At 41.4% G+C, this 16,172-nt stretch overlaps 1 protein-coding gene across 13 annotated transcripts in view; it reads left to right on the forward strand.

Annotated features, from left to right (window-relative positions):
* Window positions 1-1,932: 1,932 nt before the first annotated feature.
* Window positions 1,933-16,172, forward strand: part of dmxl2 (Dmx-like 2) — a 56,961-nt gene continuing 42,721 nt past the window's right edge. For 7 of the 13 annotated variants that reach the window (XM_081715942.1, XM_035525241.2, XM_027009863.3 and 4 more), the window contains exons 1-8: window positions 1,934-2,501; window positions 7,878-8,003; window positions 8,330-8,401; window positions 8,860-8,938; window positions 9,983-10,127; window positions 13,313-13,379; window positions 15,155-15,327; window positions 15,766-15,943. In XM_081715942.1, the coding sequence (XP_081572068.1) occupies window positions 2,415-2,501; window positions 7,878-8,003; window positions 8,330-8,401; window positions 8,860-8,938; window positions 9,983-10,127; window positions 13,313-13,379; window positions 15,155-15,327; window positions 15,766-15,943 (927 nt within the window). In that variant the 5' untranslated portion in view covers window positions 1,934-2,414. Of the gene's footprint in view, window positions 2,502-7,877; window positions 8,004-8,329; window positions 8,402-8,859; window positions 8,939-9,982; window positions 10,128-13,312; window positions 13,380-15,154; window positions 15,328-15,765; window positions 15,944-16,172 lie in introns of all 13 variants that reach the window. The other 6 variants (XM_081715938.1, XM_081715941.1, XM_081715939.1 and 3 more) reach the window with 1 other exon arrangement.

The raw sequence follows: 16,172 nt of genomic DNA on the forward strand, positions 1-16,172 counted from the left end.
CTGGGTCCTGTTCAGGGAGGTTGCTTTGGTCTGTTGTTGTGTGATACCTCCTTCTCCCATGTGCTTTTCCAGTATTGTTCACTCTCCACCTTTGGTGGGTCTTTTCTTATGCTATTATCCTGCCATCGAGAGTACACTTCGGATGGCTCATATGAGAATATCCTGTTTATTCTACTGGCTTCTCCTTTTCTTGTGTACCTCTTCAGGTGGGAAGTTGGAGCTGCTACTCATTGCTTGGCAATCTCCAAGGCCTCAGGTATGGACAGCTTGTTATACTTCTCAGGTACCTTCATCACGGTTTTCTGCATTTATGATAGCTGGCTAACTTCTCACTGTGTTGCCCTTATCATGGCCTTCAACCTCACTCTTCATGGAGGATACTGCTCTTTGATGGTGTTTATCTCGTAGCCAGGCATCTCAAGTATTGTTGTTGCTGTGGCGTATATCAACTGGTTGGTCTCACAGATGGTCACAGTAGTGATCGTTTGAAGTGCTGCATTCACGGCTTCCAGCAGCTTTTCAGGTTCTTCACTTGATCTTGGTAGTCTGTCCTTCTTAGCCATGTAATATTTCGTGTAATACCTTGTGTAATATGTATATATACAATTAAAATACAATTGTACTTCCAATATACTACAACTCTCAGTGCCAAAGTGTTCGATGACAGAGTGTATATAACTTGAAAAAGTTGTGAATTAATTAAAGGAGTGTCGAGTGAGGTCCAATGTCTGCATCATGGATTTTCATTCCTTTACCTGTAGATCAGTACTGCACCTCCCAAAGGCATCAGCATGAACATCAATGCTTATTCAGATTAAGACATTAAGCTAAATAATTAGACATTTTCCTCAAACTATGCCTGCAGCCATAGCAAGGTGGATAATTACAGATGCAAGTTATCAAAGTCTTAAGAAAGAGTTAGGGTTTAGCAGGTACATCACAGAACCCCTATCTCCATGTTGAGTTCCTTGCCTCTGCCAGAACATAACCTTTGAGGGTCTTCCCATGAGGTGTCACAGACTATATTAATAGGCACATATGCAGAATTTCACTATTCTGATTAATTCATACACACAGACTTAATGCACACAGAAAACATGCAAAAACAAATTACAGTTGTGACTATGGGTAATTGTTTTATGTGATGTCTGCCTGTATTCCTCTGTTTGTATTGCACACTGGGGCTTTTTCAACATTCACTGTATGTCAGTGTGGCCAACAAAATATAATAATTATCAGAAGGCAGAAGGTGTTATAATTGTGCATGAATCAACATATGTAACTGTTATTATTGTAGTTACTAAACTCTTCATCTCAAAAAGAGCAAAAAGAGAAAATGTTTTACTCTAGTTTTTCTGTATGACCTAAATAAATAAAAAGATCACAATCACATGATAATGATATATGATACAATCAGTTTCATAATATAACATCTGACTGTAGTGTGCATTATTATGCTTATTATAACCTAATTCCCTTGTTCTCTGGGTCGTGTTTTGATTAGCGCTCTTTAGAATAATTCTGAGGAAAACTCCTACAATGTTATAACGTACTCCGAGACATGGAATACGATATCAGCAGAATGAACCAAGATAGCCCTGAAGGGGGTGGGGATCCCCCTGGAAATTCCTAGAATAACAAAAAATAGGAACATGATCACTGCTTGGCTTTATTTTCCAGTGCACAACACTGTGACTCCTTTCAGTACTGTCTGCTCTAAAAATATAATTTCCTTTATTGAGTGAACACATCCAATATCTCGACATTGAACTTTCAACCCCTCAATACTTAATGATCAATGAACGCGTGCATTGTCGTCACAGTTGTGCGCGCTCCTGGAACGTTGGAGGTTTTTTTTTCATGACTGCAGATGTAGAACACATAGATTATATACCATCAAAAACTTTAAAACATACTTTTTGAACATGCTATAGAAAATGAATGAAAATAAATGCATGTTTTTTTTCGAACAGTGTAGTATTATAATGGCGAGAGTCCATTAAAGTGAATTGGTTTACAATCGCTGAGCTCTAGTTTGTCTAGATCTATACTGATGCGGTCGTGCCTATGAGTACAGGGAGCGCGCATTGCTAGCGCTGCGGTGATCCTACCGATGACTAGGAAGGAGAATAATCTGGGCGTTAATGTTGACAACGCCGTGAGACGATTGATGTAACAGCTCTGGGAGAAGAACTGAAACCGGCACTATATTGTCCAGTGTTTCTTACATGTCTGTCTCATTTATCAAACCTGCATAGATCATATTTTGCGACAGAGAAAAAGAGAAACAGATTGACAGGACGAAGAAGACATACGGATGGAATTCCCAGTTGCTAGCTAGATGGAGAAGCCGAGAGGGTGGAAGAGTGTTGATGTTGTAAATTATTAAATATTGTACGTTTAAAACAACAAACATGCATCTGCACCAGGTGCTAACAGGAGCTGTTAATCCCGGGGACTGCTGTTATTCGGTGGGAAGCGTTAATTACATTCCATTCACGGTAGGTACCCAACCACGCATATTTTGATGCCAAACTACCGAGCCTGCCAGCTGGCTATTTACCTGTCTAGTATGCGTTGACTAGCAGGCTAGTTAGCTGCATTTAGTAGGCAGTTAGTGTCATGGCCACAAACTAGCTGTGATGCTGGTGGTTTGCGTGTGAATGCTAACCTAACGCTAACGTGAGTTTCCCTGTCAGCTTCTTTCCGTCATTCATTTGTTCAGAATGACATATGTGCTCTCTGTTTTATCTTAGCTAGCTACAGTGGATGCTTGAGTCAAGGTTATTTTAATGTGTCTCCTTGTACAGTCTAAATCGCATGAATAAACTAACTAGGGTACAATACGGTGAGCTTTAAAAGCAAACGCTCGCTGTTGAATAATTAGCTAGCTAGCTAGCTATATATGGTCGCTGAAGAGTTTTAATTCACCAGTAACTTTAAGTCGCTAGTTTGCTAGTTATATTCTCACTAGATGTTGGCAACGTTAGCTAGGAGACATAACCCACACGATGGAGGCTTGGTCGATTGGCCAGCAGCGTTGAGGTTTACGCTTCGTCGTGAGAGCTGTCGTTACTAGCATCAGCTGTGCAGACCGTGCCGTAGAAAGTACGGCGGTCGCTGAAGGCGTAGTTACTGGCCGTGTAACGATGCATCAAATGACACAGAGCCTCCGCTCTTTTGTAGACAGCATGATCATTTCGTGCAAACCGCGGAACCAGGCCTGTGTCGAAATAGCTGAGACGGCGTGATGGATATAACTGGTTACGTATAATTCCTTAGTTTATGCGTTTGTTGTTTTTGTGTGATGTCTCCGTTCATTGCGTCAGCGCACCGTGCACTTTTGATGCGGGTTAAGTGTTGATTTATGGCTCTCTGTCGTCCACTGTCATCATGAGCAAAAATATACATACATGACAAACAGTTTTTCCGTGTCAGTCATGAAATCATAGATTCAAAGATTCTTTTTCATCGCTGCGATATCATTCGTTAGCCATTCCGCATATCCGTATTGGCCGAATTAAACAGATTAGGCAAGATGACGTGAATTATTCCTGTCCTTTTAATAATGGTCCTTGAATTTTGAGGCAGTGATTTATTACGTTAGAATGAAGAAGCTAAACCTTTGTAATACAGATTGGAATATTCCTGTATTAACTTTGTGCCAGGGGTATTTATTTCCCCATGAGTCACCCACAGATGCAGTATCAGATTCTCATAAATCTATGGATGTGCAAGGTGTATTGGACAGGCTATAATTAGCTGTTTTATAGTCCCTGTGTATTTGTAACCAGTTGGGTTGTAGAAGCTCTTTGTGCTGAATCAGACTGTCACAGATTAACACACACAGGTTTGTGAAAGTGCAGAAGGGTTTTTTTTTTTGTTTTTTTTTTGTGGTTCCTTAAAGGTGTGTTATATGTATGAGAGTGATTGAATTGGGGACCTTTTTGTTTTCCACTATCTGAAGCTGTATTTTCTATCTGAGCCATCTATTTCCCCCTCTTTAAATTAGCATTTCATATTGACAGCAGGCTTGAGGTGCCATGACTGATTCATGGAAGATAGTGTTTCTTCCACAGAGTAGTGCTTCAATTTAATGTAGCATGTAATGGTTTTCTGTTCTTTGATCACTATGCGTATGACCAACAGGGGACTGTGTCCTCCGTTTTCACCTTTGGAATAACCCTGTGACTCCCAGGTTGAAATGTCTCTGTTATCTAAGATCGCTGTGTTTTGATGTAATTAGCTTTCATCAGATCTGTTCCCTGTCCTTTGTGACTCTATTCTCTATATTAACCCCCTGTAATGGCCCTAATTTTATCAGTTCATTTCAGCTCAAAAATATTCTACACTAATAGCTATTAAACTGACTGCCTGTGCTTCAGTGGAATTGATTAGCTTTTACTTCAGATCTAATCTGCATGCTTGTCAGTGAGCTGTCAGTGCATTAGGTAGACGGCCAGATGACAGAGCGTATTATGTGCTGCGGGAGCTTAATCAAGGGGTGCCAACTCCATGGTGCTTGTTAAGATGATGAGTAAGTATTTTGCAGAAGGCTATTCAAGGTTCCCCAAACCCACAGCTCTGTGGGAAGCAGTGTGACGGTTGCTTTTTCACACTGGTTTGGTGCCTCACTGTTCCTTACCCTTCTGTCTGTCTCTGCCCCCTTCTACGCTCCCCACTGCTTTGCCCTGCTGGCTGTGTCGCCACCCCTATGTGTTTTGCTCCTCCTTAAGCTCTCCCGAAGGGAGCAGGGAATGTTAGCGAGGCCATACGGCTGCTCGGCCCCAACTGCTGCAAATTTTACTAGACAGATAATCCCGGACCTGGTCACTGTCAAATGTAATATGAGCAAGGCTTTACTGAAAAACAAACATTGTTATGTGACCTTTTCTGCCTATACATAAATCTACATATAGGTAACATTAGCAAAATAAAACAACAAACATTTCATTAGAATAAGAAGTAACCAGTGTGCAGAGCTGTTTTCCACTATTGTTTATCATGAGATAACGACGACTTACCAACACATTAATGTGAAGTAAAATTCCTTTTCACCATCTTAGAATATTTCATCACTTTCTTAAGATCCTTGTTAAATGGTCAGACCACAAAATTTAGATCAATGTTGTGGAGCTGTTTTTAAAAGAAATCATGCTGTCATTTAGATTGTAGGATTGTTTAATCCTTAGTGTTGCATGCATTGGAACTGTTTGTAGATTAGCCAGGCTCATCTGCGAGTCCAGCTGCACACAGGCGTGCTGTTTCTGGGAGATGTGGTCTCACCGTGTGTGGAAGATGTTCCCTCTGTGTGGAGCATCAGAGCAACCCACTTCACATATACATCAAATCCACGGGCTGCCAGGAAAAGAGCAGCCCCTCTTTGGCCAAGGAAAGAGGGCTTGCTCTCAGGTGTTTGTGGCACTGCGTCGTGGGCTGTCAGAGCTGTTGGCGGTTGCTTGGCATTCAGAACAGCCAAAAAAAGGCACCCAAGCACAGCATGTCTGAAACACTTACGCTGGCCCACACACATGCAGCATGCTGTCCCTAACATCCACATGCACACACAGAGCACACAATTACTCCCAGCACTCTCACACTGTTTATCGGTGGACTGCTTTTCTGGAGGCTGAAGGCCCAGCACTGGTTGTTTAATGTGTCCTGTCACTTATGTAAATGGTGAACTTGGGGTATGGCTTTCTGGGATTACCACCATGACACTGCAAGATACATCACTGAATTAGCTGCGACAATCCGGGGTTTTCACAAGAGGCTCTGAATGAAGCACTGGCCCCCCCTGTTCTGCCGTGGGTGCTGCCAACACCATGCATCTGCACTCTGAGTCTAAATGCACACGAGCAGTAGAGTGTTGGCCCTATGCAGATCCCACCCCATAAGCTTATTCCCACCTTCCTTTCTGTTCCAAAGAACATGTACGTGCCATGTCCTGCCACACAGACACAGGTGCACGCACACACCAGCATCGAGTTGAGCTGTCATCGATGAGCTGATCGTGTTCTTGAGGAGTGATGAGTGATGCCTGGCTTTGTCCCTTGTTCAGGATGAGAGAAGAGAACGCCTCTGACTGACGGTGGTGAAAGGCAGTGCATCAGCACCATGTCCGGATCCTCACCTCGCGCTCTGCAACTAAGCACAAAGTAGAAGGCTGTTACATTTTAAAACCTCTTTAAAGTCTGCAACTGTTACTTATGCAAGGAAATTCAAGTGAGACCAAGGATGTTCATAGTAGGGCCCTATAAATGCTGAGCTCGAAGAGGCTGACGCTGAATGGTGAGGAGCAGCTAGTTTGACCTTTTGCACCACTATTTGTCCGTGTATAGGGTGGTGCAGGGTGGTGCAGGGATGCTGCAGTCTCGTCCTTCCCCAAAACAGCCAGCCAGTGCTCCATACTGGGATATCCAGGTTAACATACAGACCACGTTGGAGGATGGTTGTGCTGTTTTTGAAAGCATTGTTTGACGTCTTTTCAAGGGTTAGCACTCGAACATTAGCATGATGCACTAGATCTTGCAGAACAGCGCATCTGTGCTTCTCTGCGAGCAGGGCCGGAAATGAGCCGGCTGCCTGCAGTGAGGAGGACTTTGGCTTTTCGTCAAGCCGAAAGCTGAATCCACAGTGGGCTTTGCACCTCTGTGTCTCTGATCTCACTACACGCCAACTCTTCAGTCAGCTTTGGATTTATACGAATGGTAGCTACAGCTGGCTACAGCCTGATGGTTTTTGCATTGTAAAAACCAAGAGGTCCTCATCTATCTGTACTGTGGTGTGTTAAATGGGGTGAGTGGGATGTGTGTAGCCTGTACAACTCCATGTGCATGCAGGTGCACATGTGTATGTGAGTGTGTGTGTTTGTGTGTGAGCATGCAAGCCCCTTTGTATGAGAGTCTGTGTGTCTGCTTGGATACTCCTGCATGTACGTGTGTGTGTGTGTGTGTGTGTGTGTGTGTGTATGCACTCTCTAGGACTGATGGGTGTAATGTGTGGGAGGTATTTGAGTGTGACTAGCCAGTCCGTGACGGTGACTGCTTTTTATTCCCACTGTAACATATCTTTGCACCCCCCCCCCCCCCACTCTGTATTTCAGTTTCTCTCTCTCTGCTTCAGGTGTACCTCCGTCCTGTGTTGTGTTTTGTTTGTTTTTTTTTCCCTTTTTTGTCTGCTTCCCTTTTTCACTGATTCCGGTTATGCTGATGTCCTTCTCCCTTTGTGTATATGCTTATTGTGGAAGAGTGTGTATGTGTTTATTATAGCCTGGTCTTGACTACTATGTGTTGTGTGAGCTGCTTGCATTCAGAAGCACCCTCATTCTCTGTTTCCATGAATAAGTCAGGAGTGAGGTGACAACACACACGGATGCCTGAGAGCACACCATTCTCAGTGTCCTGAACAACAGGTGCTCTATTCGGCTTTTCAGTCTGGACTGATTAGTCGCTCCTAGCAAGTGTGTGTGTGTGTGTGTGTGTGTGTGTGTGTGTGTGTGTGTGTGTGTGTGTGTGGTGTCACCCTTCCCTGCGGAAGAAGAGAGAGAAATGGAATCAGAGATAAAAGCACAGGGACAGTAGGGGGATTCCTGCTGGAGTTCACTGTTGGAATTTACAGTAATGACCCACATGGTGTGTGTGTATCTGCATCTATTGACACTTTATTATGGGATGAGAATGTTAATTAACTTTTTTGCAATACACATTGCACATTTGCTGTGTGCCAGCCTCCTCAATAGCAGAAACCCAATTGTGTGTGTTTGTGGGATTGTTAATGCTCCTCTCTGTCTGTGTGTATGAGTCTGTTGGTCCACATGTGTGTAAATGGTGCAGCATGTTGTTTAGTTTTTCTAATGTGTGTGCGTGTGTGTGCAGGCGTATGGTTCAGGCTGTGATATAGTGATCTTGGCAAGTGATTTCGAGTGTGTGCAGATCATCCCTGGAGCTCAGCATGGAAATATCCAGGTGGGATGTGTGGAGTGCTCCCACGAGCTTGGCCGGGTAAGACTCAAAAACATTCCCTACTACACCATAAGCCTGGCTTACCTTTTCCAAATTACAATTTTTGATTTTTGTTAAATTTGTGTGAATTTTTAAAAAAACTTTTTTAGATTGTTTTGGTTTAAATTGCAGTTTCTTTAAGAATAAAAGATTGAAAATTAGAACGTTTGTCTGCAAAAACGTTATCTATAAACAATATGCAACTTCTCTATTAACTGCACCAATACTTGAACCACCTCGTGACTTTAAAATGTAAATTTTGAGCAGTACTGAAAGTTTGGTTTATATTACCAGCCTGATCGTGAACTGTTGCTGGTTGGTTATAGATCGCTGCATCATACGGAAACACTGTCTGCATTTTTGAACCGGTCTCTACCAACCCAAACAAGAGACACAAGGTAAGTGTCCATGGAAACAGTGGGGGGGGAGGATACCATCGTTATTAAACTGATTATGATAGTGTTGATGATAAGGAGCCAATGAAGGTTGCATTGTGTGCATCATGTGCAAACATGCTTCATTCTCTCCAAATTAGACTTCATCGGTTGCTATCTGTTAACAAACGTCTCTGCTTATTAAACTCCTAGAGATAAAGACACAGGGCCAGTAGGGGGATACCCTTCTGAGCAAGGCGATGTATTTATAATACTGCATCATAGCAGATAGACCATCAATGCCACACTTTCTCATGAAATTTAGGTAGCTTGATTTTTTTTTTTTTTTTTGCAATGGTACTCAGTGCTTATTTAAAAAAAAGATGTTTTGTTCAGGTCATCTTAATGTTGTTTGATTTGGTATCTGTTGTACTGTTGTAATACTCTGTTTTATTACTCTTTGTGTTTTGTCTGAATCCCAGCAACTAAACTACCAATGGCAGAAAACTGGACACTTTTTGCTCAATGCCATTACCTACAACCTGGCCTGGGACCCACAAGGTGCGAAGAAACTTACTGAGGGAGGGAGTGTGTGTCCTTGTGTGGAGCTCTCAGTTTAAAACATTTCCTTTCTTGTTTATTCTCATCTGTGTTTTCCCAATGCATTCACTGCTGTCTAAGCAATCCCAGTATATTCTTTCAGTACTGGGTCATTTCAAGCCTTGAGTTTCAGTTCAGGGTTTCCATGGCAGTAACCAATGCCGGTTTGGGTCACTTCCTCAGTTCTCCAGTCAGACGACCACAGTCTTACTTGCAGTACAGTGCTTGAGTCAGGGCCATTAGAGTGTTAATAAATTTGGGTATATTTTGGAAAGTCCTTTTCTACCAGTACATGTGTGGGTGAATGTGTGTGAATGAGACCCTGATGCAGGTAATAAATGCCCCATCAACCTCCATCCAACCTAAGGAGTTCTCTTGGTGTGTCATCTGTTGCTGTGTGTATGTGTTATTGTCTGTGTTTGTGTCACCTGTTTACCATGTGTATTTCATAGTATCTCTCATATTGCATATTTTAAAGGTAAATGTTAATTTTTAATAAAGAATGTGTGTGGCTCTTTTAGTGACTTGTGTGACACTCAGCCAGTGAAAATAATCTAAAATATGCATATGGAGATATTGAAAATTGTCTGGTTTAAAAAAAAATGTGCAGTTCAAATAACAAAAAATATTTTCTTAATATCCGTTCTAACTAAAACATAAAACAGATTGATGTGCTTCACTTCCAAATGCTCATAGCTCACTGGCTCTTGCTGTAAGGAAGCAGAGGCTACTGTACTTCCCTGCAGCCAGTTTGTTGGGTATCAGTTGATTTATCCATTCTAATTATTCTTGGTGGCTAAATATTTACCACAATTTTTTTAATGGAAACCCTGCTGTGTGCACATTAGGTACCTTTCTTTTTTGTGTGTGTGTCCACCATAAGATAAAATTGCATTTATTGTTTGTTGATTTGTATTTTAAGAAATTTGTTTATCTGTGCTTTGGGGCACGTGTGTGCGTGTGCGTGTGCGTCCGTGTTTTCTAATGGTTCCTCTGACTCCCTAGGCAACCGCATCCTGGCGGCAACAGAGCGACTGCAGCTGTGGGCTCCACCCACTACTGACACACTGCTGGAGGAAGAGGATGGTCAGATCACTGAAGACAAACCGCATCCCGTACTCAATGACTGGAAGTGTGTGTGGCAGTGCAAGTAAGTCATGAAAGCACATAAACCCACCATCGTGAACGCAACCTAGACAGTTCAGTTATTTTGAGAGAGAATTATTAGGGTCTCTGGATTTACGATACTGAGCATTAGAGTTTTGGTTCTCAATAATTCAGATATATTTTACCCACTGCTTTCTTATTGGTAAAGACCTAGCATAAATGTAACAAGTATTTTGGTTTTAGCAGTAAGCCTGATGCAAGAATACCAAAATAAATGTAATTATTTCTAAGCACATCAGAAAAGCAAGCAGTTAGCTACCAAATGTTATTTCTTGGTTGCTTGTCCATTGTAATGCTTAATGTTAGAGCTAATTAAGGTATATGCATTAAAATTAAGATTATGACATTGGTGTCATTGCTGCAGCCTGGTCTGTTGTGTTCATGTGATTTACGTGTATTCACGTGTGCTGGCTTCTGATGTCGCAATTTATAATCTCAAATTACATAAGGCTTGTCCGTGTTTACCACTGGTAGTTTGTCAGCAGTTTAAGTGCAGAATGTACAATCTTACAGTTGAAAGCTTACATTTGAAGAAAAAAAAATTGCTGAGAGTAGAAAGGAGTAGTGCAAAGCCAGACTTTTCCAACAAGTAATAGACAGAAAGCACATGCTTTCTATGACACATATAATGTGACCTGTAGTGGCAAAACAAGTGTGCGGTTCGTACCAATAATTCCTCACTGAGCAAACTCAAATTTCCTTTACACACACGCGCACACACACCCACACCCACACACACCCATAATACCAAATTTGAAAAGGTCAAAGTAAACAACCTTTTCAACGTCAAATGTATTCATCTTTATAATATTTTGTGGAATGACACATTTAGGGAATGTATAAGCATTAAAGAATGTATAAGGAAAGCAGGTGCACCAGCTCATAGCAACTAACCAGATGAACTGCTTAAGATAAATCATTCACAACACATGAGTTTATAGTTTGTGATGTGGATTCTACTAGGTTTCATACGTCTGCTTTATGTGGGCGGTGGGGGTACGACTGATGAAAGAGTGGAAAGGAGTAGTGCAATGCCAGACTTTCCCAACAAGTAGTAGACAAAAAAACACAAGTGCTTTCGCTTTCTATGAGGCAAGTAATGTGACCTGTAGTGGCAAAACAAGTGTGTGGTTCATACTAATAATTCCTCACTGAGCAAACTCAAATTTTTAATTTACACAATCCTCAATTTTGTTAAAGATACACTATGTAAGATTTGAGAGATTTGAGATTACTGAGTCAAGAAGAAACGTATCTGCTAAAATATAGTGTTCTGCTGCAAGTCTCCCAGTAAAGCATGAAATATTAATTTAAAAGTCAGATCTGTCGGGATTTATCATTTCAGACCAAGTCAGATGTCTGTGTTAATGTCACATACAGGTTAAAAAAGGAGGACCAGTTCGATGAGTTGGTTACCTGAATAATATTAGCTGGGGTGTGACTTGCATTGATCTGTACAGTGCTGAAAATTAATGAATAGAAGGTGAAAGAGATTGCTGAATATGGAGTCAAGCTAAAAGAGAGAGCAACAGACCACAAGCTAAGACCAGAATAAACATTGGCTTGGTTTTTTAGAGGTGGCAACATCTCCATGACCTGAAGGGTTTCAAGAGTGGTGTAGAGGGAACTTTTTTTATTGCAGAACAGGTAGGGTATGTTGGTGGTTTGCTAGCCAGCTAGATTAATAATGCTGTAGAATTTAATGTTACCCTTATCATGTCATGTCATGCAGTGTACCCTTGTAAGTTGTTTTAACTGTATCATTAACGTTAGCTGGCTAAATTACTAGAAGTGTCTTTTTTTGCTTCAGGATTCATCCTTTGTTGTTTGACAAACCAGGCTAGCCATTGTTCTCGGATAGTTTCTAATGCTACTATCTGACATTGTATAAATAATGCTATGATAAATGTTCTTCTCATTGTTAAGTTTACACTTTGAACCTGAATTAAAATATGATAGATTTCTAAATTAATCTCATTGATAGTTCTTGGTGTCCCATTGAGATACTTGCTCATGTTGGATTACATTAAGAAACATTTGACAGAAGTGCATATAGCTAATACCAGACAATGTTAAAGCAATGGATATACAACCAAAAAGGCTAGTTTCAGTGCACAGCAAATAGCTATTGTTTTAGCATAGCTGTCTATAGACTGTGCCTACTCCTATATAAAGCTAACATGATCTTGACGATAACAACCTAGATAAACAGATACACTGTCAGATTGACCAGCTACTCTTATATCTAAAGTTTAACCTAGTATTTGGTGAATGGCAGTTTTTATTTTCCTACATTACTGGATTTGAAAGGTCTAAAATGCAAATCTAACATACTGATAAGGCCAAGAATACAAAGTAGATACATATGTCCTCCAAGGACATGTCAGTTACTAAGTTCTGATCAGGTTCTCTTTGAATAGTCTTTCAGATTGAGATCTGGTGACTGTGGAGGCTATTTGAGTAAAATGAACCCATTTTCATATTCTACAAAACAGTTTGAGATGGGTGCACTGTGGTCATAAAGGGATGGACTTGGTCAGCAACAATATTCAGATTGTTTTGGTGTTAAAATGATGCTTGGTTGGCATTAAGGGGCCCAAAGTCTGCCAAGAAAATATCCCCCACCAAGGCCACCAGCCTGAACCATTGATACAAAGCACGATGGATCCATGCTTTCATGTTGTTTACGCCAAATTCTGACCCTACCTTCCGAGTGATGCAGCAGAAATCATGACTCATTGGACCAGACAATGGTTTTCCGATCATCTGTTGTTCAAGGTTGTTCAATCCTTGTGAATTGTAGCCTCAGTTGCTTGTTCTTAGCTGATAGGAGTGGCGTCTGGTGTGGTATACTGCTGCTGGAGCCCATCTGCTTCAAGGTTCAACATGTTGTGCATTCAGCGATGCTTAATGTTATGCATACCTTGATTATGAAAAGTGGTTATTTCAGTTACTGTTGCTTTTCTATCAAGTCGAACCAGTCTGGCCAGTCTCCTCTGACCTCTGGCATCAGCGAGACATTTTTGCTGTCATGTGATTGGCTGATTAGATATGTGCATTAATGAGCAGTTGAACAGGTGTTCCTAATAAAGTGGCGTGTGTGTGTGTGTGTGTGTGTGTGTGTGAGATATGTAAATAAGATAACCTGCTCTTGTTGCTGTCTCTCAGGACTGCTGCTGCCATACACATAATCAAATGGTCTCCTGATGGGGAGTACTTCGCCACAGTGGGGAAGGTAGTGCCTACACACAAACACACACCATCTTGTATGAGTGCAGGAGTAAGACTTCTCATCCTACAGCTCGGGTGCGAAATTAATGACAGTTTGCAAGAGACATATGCATGCACACAGGCTGTGCACAAGATGATTCACAACAACTTTGCTATAGTACAACTCTGAAAACTGCATGCTGATGTGCACATCTTACATATGACACAAATTATTCCAACTAGTACTTGTATTAGATTCCAGTCTGCACTTAGTAAGTCAAAATGAGTTCTTTGAGATCTTAAGAGATTTTAAGAGATCTACTCCCATAGCCCACCTGGCAGAAGGTAGGTCCAGGTGCTTCTTGGGTTTCCCAGGAAGCACACTTCCTGTAATACTGATGACTATTTGGAGGTCACTCTGGATAAGTGTAGCTGGTGAAAATGTACATTTAAAAATTCACAACTGAAGAATGCTGCTTGTATAAGTCTTCAACCCCAAATTAACTGCTTTGAGGTAATTAAAATAAACAAGACCATTTGGGAGTGATTTTTACCTGTTCTCTCTGGCATATTTTTTCTAGGTTCAGGTTTGTTGAATGATGCATAGTGATGGATATATATTCAAATAGTGCTGCATATTCTTTATTGGACTGAGATCTGGATTTTAACTTGGCCATTCACCTTTACATTATTCAGCTAGGGGAAGTTTCTCCCAAGCTTTAGTTTTGTTTTGTTTTTTTGACTAAAGTTGATTGTCTTGCTGTATCTCCCTGTATTTTGCAACATCCATCTGTGCTTCAGTTTGAAGACGATGCCCAGTTCCCGCCGAGGAAAAGTATCCCTACATTACTTCACTTTTGGGATTGTGTTTGTGGAGGAATGGGTAGTGTTACATTTGCACCCCACACTGCTTTTTGAATTTTGGCCAAAACCTCAATTTTTGTTTCATAACCCGATAACCATATGCGACTTTCTGGGCATTATCTGAGCGGGGTGGTATGATCAAGCTACTGTTTCTCCACAATTGCTCACTGGCTTGCCAAAAATCTAATTAATGGGGACTCTTGTTCAGAAAAGTTGAACTTTTTACAGATTTCTTGGTTTTAAGCCATTTTATGTCCTTGTTAGGACAGAATCTTTCATCTGACTAAGCCTGGAGCATTCACAGGGGTCGCATACCTATGCATGCAGCATTTTTCAGTTGGTAACTTTAGTATAGAATATTTTCGTACATAAAACCAATAACACATTAAATTGATTTATGTTGAGGATTAGTCTCAAATAAAATATGACCCTGCATGAAATACCAAGTGTTTGGTAAAGATGCAGTGCTTAGTTTCCCTCCCTGCTTGGGACTGCTAGCTAGCTAGCTAGCTTTGTTTGTTTGTTTTATTTAAATTTACTTGCTTACCTCACATGTTGGGAGCCTTGGTTGAAGTCAACTTGTCTCATTCTTTAAAATAGTTGTATGTAAAATTATTGCAGGCACTGTAGTATAAGGCAAAAAGCATTCACATGACCAGTGACGGCAAACCAAGAACTGGCTGTCATGTGACCTTTGTGTTCCTACGCTTTTATAACAGGTCTTGGGAGCTCATCTCTTTTAAGTCTTTCTTTTTTTGCACAAATTCAAAACATGTTTACCTATCTTATGAAGACAATGCTTGTCCGTGTGGAAAATACATTGAGAGCTTTCTCAGTATTTAAATACCAGTGCATACTTTTTTCTTTCTTATGCTTTTGTCTCACCATTCTCAGTTCCCCTCTCCTTATAGCTGTTTCTTATACTCGCTTTCTCAGGATGACTGTCTGTTGAAGGTGTGGTACCCAGCTACAGGTTGGAAGTCAGCGATGGTGATCTCCGAGGTGCTGGACAGGAAAGCTCCACTGGTGCATTTCTCTTTTGTCTACCTTGCGCACCCACGCACTGTTATGGGCTTTTCCTGGAGGAAGACCAGCAAATACATGCCCAAGTGCGTCCGACCCACTCCCACCTACCCACACAGCACTGCTTAATTACTGTTTGCAATTTTTATTTTTATTTTTATTTATAGAGACTTGCATTAGTCAGCCAAAGAGAGCATGCTGAGGTTAAAAGCCTTGCTCTGAGGCACAGTGACAAAAGCCCTCATCTGGAATCAAACCCTGCTCATTTCTTGAGCCATGGCCAATTTGTCCAACCTCTGAGCAGGCATTGACACAAACAATCACGTTATCTGCAACTTGCAACATTAGTCTTGTTGTTTAATATTACTGGGTGTGGGAATGTTTTTGTTTTTTTGGCTTTGTGGGTCTCAATATAGGTGTTTTTTGCTGTTAATTGTGTTGCTTGTGTATTTATACTTGGTTGTTTGTTGTTTTTTGTACTTTGTATTCTGAACATGTCTATTTAACTGTGTGTGCATGTGCAGGGGCTCAGTGTGTAACGTGTTATTGACATCATGTGTGGACGGAATCTGTCGCTTGTGGAGCGAGACCCTTTTGCCTGAGGACAGCCTGCTGGGGGGGCAGATCACGGAGAACAGCACCAGCTTCAGCTCCTCTCTGCCCTGCAGTGGCCAGAAGGACAAGATCCAGCATGCCCTGGAGGTGAGGGGGCAGAGCCTCCTCCCCCACACACGTTCACACGCACACGCGCACACAAACACATTCACACAGGCACAGAAATGCACAGCATTGCAAATGCATGCTAAGACATATATCATACACTCCATTGAGAAGGCAACCTGTTGGGTGGCTTTGTAATGCACGTGAGATCATGGCTGTCCCATTCAGAAAGCAGCTATATATAGGGAATGTGCCATGATTTCAGGAGCAT

This window comes from Electrophorus electricus, chromosome 6, assembly GCF_041902795.1.
Source record: "Electrophorus electricus isolate QZ-2024a chromosome 6, ASM4190279v1, whole genome shotgun sequence".
NCBI classification, from domain to species: Eukaryota; Metazoa; Chordata; class Actinopteri; order Gymnotiformes; family Gymnotidae; genus Electrophorus; species Electrophorus electricus.